At 41.0% G+C, this 13101-nt stretch overlaps 1 protein-coding gene across 3 annotated transcripts in view; it reads right to left on the bottom strand.

The window, feature by feature from the left end:
- ASXL3 (ASXL transcriptional regulator 3) overlaps positions 1-12588 on the bottom strand; it is a 120132-nt gene extending 107544 nt beyond the window's left edge. For 2 of the 3 annotated variants that reach the window (XM_057397703.1, XM_057397704.1), the window contains exon 1: positions 12499-12588. In XM_057397703.1, the coding sequence (XP_057253686.1) occupies positions 12499-12552 (54 nt within the window). In that variant the 5' untranslated portion in view covers positions 12553-12588. The remainder of the gene's footprint in view (positions 1-12498) is intronic. The other variant, XM_057397705.1, reaches the window with a different exon arrangement.
- Positions 12589-13101: the final 513 nt, after the last annotated feature.

The following is a 13101-nucleotide window of genomic DNA, read 5'->3' as shown; positions in this document are numbered from 1 at the left end:
ATCCAGACTTTAAAGACAAAGGTTTGGGGATTTTAGCTGGTGAAATGGTAACAAAATAAATAAATAAAACAATGAAATGTAATTTTATCCTAGAATTCAGAAGGGGGTTTTTCCTTCAATTCTTTCATCGTCAGTCACAGGTAAATTTTTTTTCCTCCCTTCAGTATATTTGCTATTCTACTTCTCATTGCTACAAGAACATCTTCATCCCTTCTTCACTGCTTCCCAGTGTGGCACTATCATTTTTCTCCCCAGGGTTACATCGGTATCACCCAGGCACACTTTTTTCACCACATGACATGCCAACAGACATAAACCCAGTTTCGTTTTCTTCTATTAACCCCAGAAAATGTATGCAAGTACTAAAAGTAATAAGCTTCAGAACTATTATTATGCATGTATGTAGCACTTAAAACCTGATTTTTTCAGAACATTAATCTTCAGAAGGCTTTCCCTAGATCCCTTACCTCCCCCTCCACACCCGTATTTTTCTATAAAATTAACTCCAGCATTTCACAGCCTTTAACTAACACATGAAACAAACAAGTGCACTGACTTTTTAATTGTTTTAAACCTCTCATTCTCTTTGCAGCTCTTTCAGAAGCATTTCCCAACCACCATGCATACATACCAAACCTCAGTTATCTAGGCAGCCACTTTGTAGATCTGCTCAGAATGAAGATAGGAGATTATTTTATTTTATTTAATATTACTTTAAATAGCTTGAAGCATTCTCAGCTCAGACACTAATATAATGAGTGCATGAAAATTACAGTATGAAATGTAGTCAGTCCTCATTAAAATTGACTACATAGACATTTTGGTTTCTAAGTTGTTTTTTAATTTAATAGAAGTGTTAAAGATTGAGAATGGTAGTAAGAGGATGTTTTGATATTGTATCAAACAGTCTATCTCCAAGCAAAGTATGCAACCCTACACATTAATGGAGACAGAAGCCCTTTCTCTTTTATAAAAATTATTTCCTACAGAAAAATTCTGACAGGTCCCCGAAGGAAAAAAAAAAATAAAAATCCCACTTAGGCCAAACTAATTTGACAGATTAAGATATCTTAGATATATTTTGGTTGGTTGTTCTCTTCTAAGCAGATTAAAAGACAATCAGACAATGCTTTACTGATCTAATTTCCCAAATTCATACAAAACATCCCTGATCAACTGCTTTGACTCTATTACTCCACATGTTTTTCTAGTTTCTCATCTTCAGTTGAAGTTTTCAATCTGTAGTTCACAGATCAGCTGAAAGACTACCATTTTGCAGTCCACGAAACACAACAGCTGAAATGATTGCTCATATCCTAACTTCATCCTCAAGGCCTTTCACTCTGCCCAGTCCTCTTACTGCTCATCTCTTGAACTGTATCCTGCACCCTTTCAGTTAGTCAAGCGTCTGTTTACTTCTCCCACAGTTATGACCTTTTTCATTGGAAAACTCCCCAGACACCCCCATATGAGTTCTGCAGTCTCCTTTTCAAGTGCCACAGCTGCTGTAGGCCTGAAGGCTAAATTAACAACCCACAATGGTTACTGTGAATATCAAACACTTACTGTGAAGGGCTAATCATTGCACAGGTTCTGAGAAGCTCCCTTGGACGTGCTTAGTAAATGTAACAATCAGCAGTGCATGTATACAGCATACAGTAACTTGCATGGCCAGACTGATAAAAATCTACAAATTTACCTTGTGAATCCACAGCCTTCTAGTTCCGCTTCTACAAATATGCCAAAAAAAGATCATATTTTAACAACACAACCACTTAATGGGGCTCATCGTCACTGGAACAGTGTATCACGGGGAGCCAGAAAGATCCTTCTTCATAGGGTAACTGCAGTGTTCAAGCTTAAAGCAGTAATTCTATTTTCATTCAGGCTTTTGCTCTTTTGGGTCAATCCCATGGTCCAGAAACCACAGTATTTGTTAACAGACTTTTACTAAGGAAAAAGGCACTAGTCAAGGCAAAGACACAGGGTTGGTTATCACTGACAAGTTCCACTTAGATGGGTAGCTCTCACTCCAAAAGCAATAGGCAAAATTGTCAATGAGTCACCTGATCCTTGAACACTGGCTGGAGAAACAGCATTTTAGCATGAAGAGTTTGATTTGCAAGATGAAACAACCACATAACTGGACCAATCCAAGAGCTGGAGCAGTGTCCATTTCGTGTTATTGCTAATTGTCTATCCAAAATGATGCTGGGGCTCATTAGGGGCAGACAAAACGCCTCAAGCACATCACCCAATCAGACTCACAGGGCTGTAACAATACTTCGACATTATATATGTGTGTGTGTGTGTGTGCGTGTGCATGTGCGTGTGTGTATGTACAGAAGATTTAGGCTGATAAATCAGGAATTTGAGCCATCACATCAAAACATGCAATCCTTATTTTGTTCTCCCATCAAATATTTCCTATTGGGATACCTGACAAAAAGCACTTAATCTATTGCCCAGGAGGCTGTTGTTGCAGTATGATCTATATTCAAAGTCTCCAGCTGCACAGATGTAGTGGGCAGGGTGAAGCAAATCATCACAAGATTCGCCATCATTATTTTAAAAGATTAGTAGCCTTAGAAAAGACAGCTCAAACTCTGTACTACCACTCCCCTTTCTTTTCTGCAATGTGGCCTGATGGACCCAAGCACTTGGTGTGAACTGCCCAGGCCATTCTGCTGACCTGTGTTTAACTGACAGGAGATGTTTAATAATGCAACACAACTTGACAGCACAGGGAACAGAACAAAAGGAAGACAAACAACCTGTTTGACAAGGATTGCCAATGTAGCAAAATTGGCTACACAAATTTTTCTTACTTTTGGAAAAAAAAAGAAAACAACAAACAAACAACAACAACAAAAAACAACAACAACAACAAAAAAAAAAAAAAAAACAACACCACCAAAAAAAACAACAACACATAACAGTTTCCAATCAAAAGATCTCAGTACAAGAACAATCCAGGCAAATGCTTAGCAGTCCCTGCCATCTCCAGGAAGGTAAACACTTGTGGAGCCATGCAACAACTTGAAATCAATGACAAAAAGGTATTAACATATCTTCAGTAGTAACTCATTTGAAAATGTCTTCAGCAGTGATTTACTGAGCTTATTCACAGCTAGACAGTGAGCCCCACTAAGTTATTCTACTTTGGATTTTTTTAAACAAGAGTGCTTGCAAGATGTCTCAAAACCCTGCATTATGAATGAAACAAATTATGAAACAGATTAGAATGCATTAAGCACTACTGCTCTAAGAACAAACCCACTGCAGCATTGCTACATCAAACTGCCAAAAAATCCAGATACGAAGGCAAAAAAAGCCACAAAAAAGCAGAGAATGTGAATGAGCACCACTAAATGGATACAAAATTCTCAATCTGTACAAGAAAATTGATGTTTTCTCTCTAGTCACTGTCAGAGGAAAAAAAAAAGAAAAAGAAATAACGATGCATTTGAATTCTAAATCACGCCTGTCAGACAACTTTTCATTATCATTTTATTCTCCTCCTTCTCCCATTTTTTAAGAGACCAGATTCCATCAAAGGCCAGAGAATTCCCAACTCCTATGAGTAATGAAAGTTACCAAGTGATTTTAGAGATTTCACAAAACTAATTTGGGGTGTGTGACTTATTTTCAAGTCTGAATAGACAAGGTGACCTTGAGGCGCTTTCATTTTTTATTATTACTGAAATAATGCACTAATTAAGATGCTCTTTCCGCTCTAAACACTGAATTCCAAAGAAGTTCTCATTGGTCTTACCTGTCTAGAATTTCTAAATGACAGAAATGGCAAATGAGATGAGAAAAGCTGGTGCGATAAGCAAGTGTCATAATTTGGAGATAGCTGCCCTAATCTTGGTCCAGAAGAATGACAGCACGCTGCAACCAATAAGAGTCTGTTTTCTCTCATTACCTTTGCTAGGAAATATTAGCAGATAGGCGTAGTAACATGGAGTGTTACATGCTTCTCTGATACAGCAATGCCAATAGATATCCTAGCAGCTGGTAGATAACTGGGAATTTTAAGGTATAAAAAGAATTAACATTTATCCAAAAATAGACACCAGTAGATGTATTAAAACATCTGGATGTGGAATTTGTTCAGTCAAAACTCTTGAAATTGAATTAAAAATAAACGCTTAGTGACAGATGAAGTTACGTATTTCGGCAATACAATCGTAGTGGTAGAGCCTCTTGTAGAAAGAAGGTTTAAGTCACAAAGGCAAGAACAAATCACATGACACATGAAGATTGACTGTGACTTACTAGAGTCTGCAGACATTTCACAAAGGCATCTCACCAACAATAGTAAACCACTACACACAGGCAGGTTCTCCAGGCTGCTAAGAGCAAGATGAAATGGATGATTTTGACCTTCAAATGGTTGATGTGTACTTTGGTTAAGGCGCTTTCCCCTTCCCAGACATCAAGTTAAACGGGAAGCTAACCAGGATAAAGCAATATAAACCCTGACTAGAATGACTGCTTCACTAAATTCCTGATCCTGTCTATTCTTAACCAAGATCACAACAAGAAAGAGAGGAAATAGTTTTGACATTAAGTTCTCCAAACTAAATCATCTACGAGCTCAAGACACTTGTCCGTCAAGGAACACTTCTGAAGTTGTAAATGTTTAAAAAGCACTGTTATCTCTAAGTTGGACAGTACAGGATGCAATTATCATCCATAAGATAACCTCTAGAGCTGAGCCTCTACAAGCAATGAGGAGATTCTCATCACCACAGATTTAGCTACACCAATCTATGTATATAAAAGGACAAGTTTTAAAACAAAGTGTGTAATGTGTGCCTTCTAAATAAATTATTCCAAAATCACAGACAATCTAGGACATGACCTAGAATGTCTTCTACAGAGGAATATAGTCCAGTCCTCTTACTTAGTCTGTGAATACCCAGAGCAACAAACCGAACTGTGGTTGCTGTTCCTGGTAAATGTTGTCAGACAGAAATTAAACTCAAGGCTACACTACAAAACAAGTCTCCTCAGACACCGGAGGTACAGGATGCCGTATCTAACTCAGAACCTGCAGTGTAAGAGCTGAATCCCATATGTTGAAACGTCATCATGTCAGTGTCCACATAGACTGTGCCCTGCTGAGCTCAAACAATCAAGGTGAGCTGAACTCTTCACATTCAAAGCATGAAAACATTAGACCACCTTCACCAGTTTCTTGTTCCAGTGTCAGAAACAGCAGACCTTGCTTAGACTGAAGTGAATGATGCTGCTCTAGATCCCTCCAGCACTTAACTACAGTTCCCAGCCCCAGTCAGTACTGACACCAAAGAGTATCTAGGACGAAGGCATGCACTGCCAGATGGCTTAACTGTCTCCTGATAGACATGACATCTGTGTTAATGTACTATAGTCGTAAGTGAATTTAGGTAGTGGTCTGCTTAAGGTATGGTATTTAGCAAAACATAGATCATCTCTTCAAACCAAGATTAGCTGCAAGCAAGCCATTAGCTGCTGAAGGCACAACTATACCCTTTTCACATTCCCGGCAGGTATATCTCCTCCCAAGACAATAACTCCAGCAATAGAAAACTGTCTAGCAGGGCTTCGCAAAGACAGAGCAGACTCAGAGGTACCTCAATGATTTGGGTTTCTCGGGGGGGGGGGGGGGGGGGGGTTACGGTCATTCAAAATTGATAAGAGATTAAATGGGCCACCTATGGCAAATGCTGTGCTTGAGCAGCATGTGGATTTGCTACCTGAATTAACAGAATAAGCAAATAGGCTGTACCAGGAAGTACTGCTTAGAGCATGCACTGTTCCAGGTTGTTGATCTGCCTTTGCATTACAAGCTGACTGTTCCAGAGGAAAGGCTAAGATAGTTAATTCCTTCAGTCTGTAAATTCCTCAAAAGAAGGATTTTGTCAGTTTCAGCTGGAACCTGTGGAATCACAATTTCCACTACTCACATCTTCTCCAAGGTCTTCATAGCAGAAAAGGAGGACACTATTTAGTTATTGCTATTTACAGAGAATGTCAAGATTATCAACATCATTCCCAGGGAAAGGGAAAATATTTTGAAGCTTACAACTTCTAAAAAAACCCTGTATTACTCCAAACCCAAGAGGTCAAGTTTACATTACTTGGAAAGTCATTTGTTAATCTGCTGGTCACAGTATAAAGAACAAAGAAAGCCTGAAGCAGGAAGTACAATGAGTTTGGCTTTTCACCTTGAAGACAGCATACTACCTGATCCAGACTAGGATGCTGCAATGACATGGTCTGATGCAGGGAACTGATGAGCTGGACTAGCAAATCTAAACCAAAATAGCTGTAAAGGATGGGTGGGGCCTTGGGTGTCATTAGTGGAAACTATTTCACTGTGATTCCACTGTTTTCACATGCAACTGACCAAATCTTGTTTGTGAGAAACTTGTCAACTGCTGGAACAAATAAAAACAGGTCAGTTATTTCAACAGAAACATGCAGTATGACAGGAAAATATTGGTTCTTCTATAGAGAAAGGTAAGCCAGGAGCCACTGAAAGCATTCTCTGTAAGTGAGCATTAAATCAAACCTTAAGGCACTGAAAACAGCTTCACATTGTTAAGAAATGCTCATATTTAGGTCCCTGTAAGGGTTTCTCCTACGTTATTCTGCTTTGATAGAAGTAAGGTCATATTACTGAGGACAGGTCCCATTCCTAGGCTGGGTCTGTGGTGCCAAAGGTTAAAGGTCTGTCTTGAGGTAAGTTAGAAACTTATTCCTCTCAATCTGCCCTGGAAGAATGCATAAAGTAAGATGAAATAGAATAAATTTATATTTTAATGTAGATCACTTTTTAAAATAAAAAATATTAACACACACTAATTTCTGCATTATGTCATACTAACAAAATAAAATACTGACACTTAAAACACAACCACAGAAGTTATAAGAAAAAAAAAGTGCACATTCAACCTTGTCTAAAAAATGCAAAACTTACTTTGAATAAAACAAATGTGAGGAAACCCTAGAGCAAACCAAAATAAAATACAGCTCTTCAAAGCATCATTGATTTGCGATCAAAAGGAAAGGCCATCAAAACTTCCCAAACCACAATGCTCCTGCATGTCTGAAAAAGAATTAATTCAGAACAAACATGGAAATAATAGTAGGTTTTTGTTAAACCAACAACAAAGAAATCCTTAATACCATAAAACAAAGTTAGGTCAAATCTACCATTTTTAAAGATACATGAAGCTCCTTCCACACAATGCTTTAAAATGCTATCTATAGTAACAAAAGCAAAGACTTAACATAAAAGTCAAACGGATTATCATCAATGGTTTAACTATGCAGAAGTTACTCTTCTAATTTTCTGTTTCATTTGCGGTCTTTATATTTGAAAATGTAATGCAAAAATATTTCTATACAGCGACACAATCTGTTTCAACTCCACTATCTTAGAAGACCAGACGAAGCAGCAATCAGCTTTTGGACAGCCAGCCACTTTAAACAGTAACATGCAAGCTAACAATTCCAACAGACTTGTGTGCTTTTCATGTTTGGTTTGGTTAGTTGTGGGTTGGGTTTTTTTCAGCACCAGTTTTCTTAATTAATTCATATAAAGTTTACAAGAGCAAGAAAACAACTCTTAATTCAGAGCTGGATCTGGTCAGGAGACTAGCGCAAGTAATACAAGAACTAAGGTATGAATATCACTCCCCCAATATGCACAAATCACCTGAACCATGAGGACTCTCCATAGCACTGTGAAGTGCATATTCTTCAGTAACACAAGAAAACCTTTCTTTCAGAATGCAGGTTGGAGAAGGAGCAAAAATACTGGAGAGGAGGTCCAACACATGAATAACCCAACCCTACTGTTAGTCCCGATTTTCTTCTGTTTTATTGTCAACTAGTGATAAAGACTTAACTGAACTGTGTTTCAAAACACCACTTACAGGAAAGAGAAGAGGGCAATAATAAGGGCAAGCTATTCATAAAAAATCCGTTTAAAATATTACCGTAAACTGTCACCCTTCATGAGCAGATGTTCTGTGCTTTATACATACACTGAGCTCTGCATTCCTGAAGTGAGAAGCCTCCATTCCTTTTGTTCAGGCCTCTTTCACCTTTCTGTACCACAAGTAACAAAGGATCGTGTCTAGCAGTCAAGTGATAAAAAGCTGGATCACTCCTACCTACTTAAAATTGCTATCAGCTCTTGTGTGGCAGAGTATCCTTGGACACATTTTGTTCTCAGTAATTTTTGTTTCAGTATTTTTTATGCAGTATCTTATCGCATGAAATTATTAAGAGGCAGAATTTGCTATTTTGTCACTTTCAGTGAGTTTAAGAGCAGCTGAAACTAAACCAATACAAGTTTTTTCAACTGAAAGGAATCATTACAAATTGCTTAAATTACTCATGTTTTACCTTTCTATTTAATTTTTATGAGTTCCATGTATGACCAGAAAACTACAATATGGTTTCATCAAACGAGAATCAACTGAAAGACCTTTTAAGATTTTCTTTTGTTCTCATTTTTTTAAGTGTATCTCATTGTACTTAAGTGTATTTCTATCTTTGTCTATCAGACACAGAAAGAAGAAAAATGGCATGGAGATAATGCCCAGGTCATACGTAAGCATTGCTCTAGTATGATACAAAGTAAAAAATGAGTTGACATATCGAGTCCACATCAAAGATATGCCCTTTGGCAGGTTGTAAAAACAGGTTGCAATTTTGTCCATAAAAATGTGTGTTCTACAAAATGGGTTCTGTAACATGAACTGTTAGTGGTATGCCACCATTCCATTGATCCTGCACGTGTTCATCTCTCAGGAATGCTTGTAAGCTGGGCTATGCCTTGCCCTAAGATAAGTAGGCTTGCATGAGGGGAAAAAGCAGAGCATTGTAGACAGAAAGATTCAATTCTGCAGGAGACGTCTTCCACAAAATGCAGGTTTCAATACAGGACATGCCAGTGGCTCCTGTTTTACTGCCTGTATCACATACATGGTATTTAGAGAGAGCTGAATATAATGGGAGTCCTTTCCTACTTATGTTTTAAAAATTTAGGGAACAGCTTGAAAAAAACACTGCCTTGCAGGAACTTAAGTTTTCAAAGACCCTTTAATCAAATACCACAACACAGTAAAGGTACTGCAGACTGTCAGTTTGGAGCCTCGCCACTTAGTCTTACACATTATAATATATTTTAAGACTGTCATGTAATATATTTTTCTAAAGTACTTCTGCTTCTTTCATTGTGAATGTGGGAAATGGAGAGCTGTGTAATGATTTCAGGCTCGAGTCCAGTTTTTGTACTCCTTTTTATCTGTAACTATTACATGGTGCATTATGAGTTTCAATACAGACTGAATATAGAGACATGACCATATTCATTTCTTTCATAATTACTGTGAGAGAAATATTAATAGAGAGTGAATGAGGCAAAACTGTAGCCACAAAGATGATTGTATGACTATGAAACAGAACAACTATGAAGATGCTGTTGTACCATAACTGCCTCTCCCACAGATTTCCTGAACAGCTTTGAGTAAGGTACTTAATCTTTCCATGCCTCAACTCTGCATGGGTAAAGCAGAGGTCAAAATACTTAGCTTCACAGGCATGTTATAACTATAGAAACATTTGCATTTGGGAAGCTACTGGGTGTTACTAATAATAGCTATGTATGTACAACTGAAGCATAAAAGAAAAATAAATTTTTGCACTGAGTTTGAAAGGTGTATAGAAAATTAAGTACCACACATCAAAAAAAGAAAACAGAATGGAAAATCAGCAGCTCTAGTGAATGAACTTAGAGTACTTGGGGAAATTAGCATGCATGTCTGTAATTTAAAGGCTAGATTGCAATATACAGACTTGCATACCAGAGTGAAAAAGCTAGCAATGTTACCTCTGTCATTTCTTACTTTTTAGCACTTCACTTTGAAAGCCCAGTATTGTTGTAATGCAAGGGCTTTTGTAGAAAATTTAACACATAAATATCCACACATTTAGTGTGTTATTCATTCAACCTCCCATTCCTAAAAGTAATTCAGCAGCATACAATTTTACAACATATATTTAGGTAACTCGTGAGTCTTTTTTTTTTGTCTTTTTTTTTGGTGAGTAAATATCAATCACTTCATTGTTTACTTGCCTTTGGAAAGAAATTGATTTAATCAGACCTTGCAGAAATACATTATTGATGTATCCCAAGAAAACGAAGTCATAATGAACCATCAGGGTCCTAACATAAAACACTGTAAGGAGTGGCAATTCTGTCTTCAATCTTTCATTGTGATTTGCAAACACATGCCACTATACATGTAAAGCCTGGTGCAAGACTGTAGTTGGTCTGAACAGCACTATGTATCACTCATCTAATGGACAACGTGGGACAAGTTCTCCACAACTTGGCAACCCCAGGAGGGTGGACAAAACCAGTGTGGACCTTGCATATCTCCACCACTTGTATACAGCAGTGTATAATTTTTACTCAATTTTAGCAAATCATGACCCTTCTGGGGGGAGCATTAGGTGATACAACATCATGGTAAGAGTCCCAGCCCTTCTCCTCAGCACTGGCTCAGCCTTGTTCTCCAGAGGCTTTCAACTTTCCCATATATTGGATCACATGGGAATAGCAATTTTACTTGATACACAATAAAGTTCCTTCATGCACATCTCTCAAACAAAATATATAGTGGCAACTGCAGTAGCAGCTTGAAAGAGTAAATTTAGAACAGCATTTGATGTATTTTATAGACTCTTGAATACATGTTGCCAGTTTAAAGCACAGAGAAAGTAGTACTGTAGCAACACTCACTGACAAAATTATTACTGCAAACGTGACAGTTAAACTTCTGTTACAACTGTAAGAAATGAGGGGACAGTAGCGACACTGTATCAGAACATCGTTGCAAAAGCTGCAGTGTTACAAAACACTGTAGGATGTACAACGAGCCATATCAGAATTTAGCACTGACCAAGCATATGAGAACACCTCAGTATAGCTTGCAGAGACATCTATAGGTAGTGTCTGTCTGATACCTTATAATTATTTACATAGGGGAGAGAGAGAGAGAGAGAGAGAGGCTGAACTTCCTATGCAGGAACAAGGTGAAATTTCACACAAGGTGAAAACATTTTTATAAAAAATATGCTTCACTACTAAACAAGTAATAGGAATAAGAGATGAATATCCATTACCAAAACCAGATGCACAGACATGCCACTTAAGCAATTAAGTCTGTATCAACAAGAGATAACAGATAAAGTTGGTGTAGACACAAAAAGCAATATAATCAACAGCCTATCTTTCTATCTTTGCCATCTTTCTACGCACCCAGCTGAAGCTGAACCAGACCCAACTTTGCAGAAGACACACATACAAATGTGTACAACCATATACGATGCACTGTAAGTATTTGTTGTAAAAATCCTAGGATGGAGTGAACCTGTACATACTTCAAAAATGAGAAACAACATAAACAATGCGTGCTATCACACTTAGCAAACAATAATACAGAATCATGAAAACAGATACAGTAGTGTAAGGGAGACAGTTTCTTAATGAAGTGGGAATGGGCTAAGTCTCCAGAGCCACGGAGCCTTTGCAGGAGTGGGTCCGACTGCCCTGGATATTTCCCTGCACAGTGGGGAAAGCAGAGGGGGTGAAGGGAAATCCCAGGACAAAGTTCTCTCTAAAGTCCTCGCCCCTCACCCCGGTCCTCCTGTCCGCACTCAAGGGATGATAAAAGGCAATTCGCGGATTATCTCACTTTTCCCTAGTATTAAAAGGAGGGATTTTCGTGGGATGTCTGATGCGTGAACTTGGAGAGATAGAAACAACCCCTGGCTATCTACACACAGTCATGCAAAAGAAGAAAAGAATATAGGCATTTCCTCACACATACACCGCGGAAGGGACGTAGCTATTTCTCCTCTCCAGGCGGGGACGGGAGCGGGGCAGAGGGCTGCCGGTACCGCCAGCCCGGGCTCAACGGCACTGCGAGCCGGCTGCCCCGGCACCGCTGGGGCGAGGGGGGGACCCTCTCACCAACACCACACACGGGCTCGCACTCGCACCCTCACCCCAGGGCACCCCGGCCTCTCCCTTCACACACACACACACACACACGAACTCGCACGAGCTCCGCCGAGCCTGCACACCCTCTCCTGCACAGGCGCTCCCTCACACTCAGGGGCACTCCCTTACACACGCACTCCTTCGCGCTCCCTCACATACACACACACACACGCTCTCTCCGCTCATTCTCCCTCTCACACAGTTCCCTTTCGCGCACACACACACACACACTCTCCCTCAGACTCCCTCTCACACTCTCTCTCGTCCTCTCTCTCCTCCCTCCTTCCCTCACACGCACGCTCGCCCCAACGGCCCCAGCCGCCGGCAACAAAGCGGCGGGCAGCGCGCCGGGCTGGCGGCGCACGCACACTTACACACACTCACTCACTTATACACACACACAATGCTGCCGCGGCACCTACCAGGCGGGCAGCCTCGGCCCAGGTGCGGTCCTTCTTCTTCCTCTTGTCTTTCATGTTTGCATCTCATTGAGGTGGTTCGGGGGGGGGGGGGGGGGGGGGGAAGGAGGGAGGGAGGGAGGGAGGGGAGCGGCGAGAAGGCGGACCGGGAAACTGACGGGCGGGAGGGGGTGGCCCGGAGGGGTTCCGCACGGACAATGATACGGTGACACCGAGCGCTGGAGCCCCCTGGGCGGGAGGGGCGGGAGAAGAGGAGAAGGAGGGGAGTGGGGGCCGGGCCGGCTCGGCTCCCCACAGCGGCGGCGGCACAGCTGACAGCTTGAGGGATGCTCCGCTACGCTCACAACAATGCACTATGACGTCACGCGGGGGAATGGCGCCCGCACCAAACATCCCCGCGGCGGAGCAGCCCGCCCGAGAGCGCTCCCGACGCCAAGCCTCGCGAGAGTGGCCGCGGCGCCGCTGTGCCCCGGGCCGGGGGGCGGTGGCGGGCGGGGGGAGCTCAGAGAGGCGGGCGGTGGTGCCGGACTACAGCTCCCGTGGTGCTGCGCGGCAGGCAGGCGCGCGGGGGGGCGGCTCCCCGGGGACGCGGCGCTGAGGGCGCTG

Source organism: Pezoporus wallicus, unplaced genomic scaffold, assembly GCF_028554395.1.
Source record: "Pezoporus wallicus isolate ANWC-B61680 ecotype Strahan unplaced genomic scaffold, APGP_CSIRO_Pwel_v1 contig_227, whole genome shotgun sequence".
Classification (NCBI taxonomy): domain Eukaryota; kingdom Metazoa; phylum Chordata; class Aves; order Psittaciformes; family Psittacidae; genus Pezoporus; species Pezoporus wallicus.
Note: the sequence above shows the minus strand (reverse complement) of the source record. Positions and strands in the feature narration are given on the sequence as shown.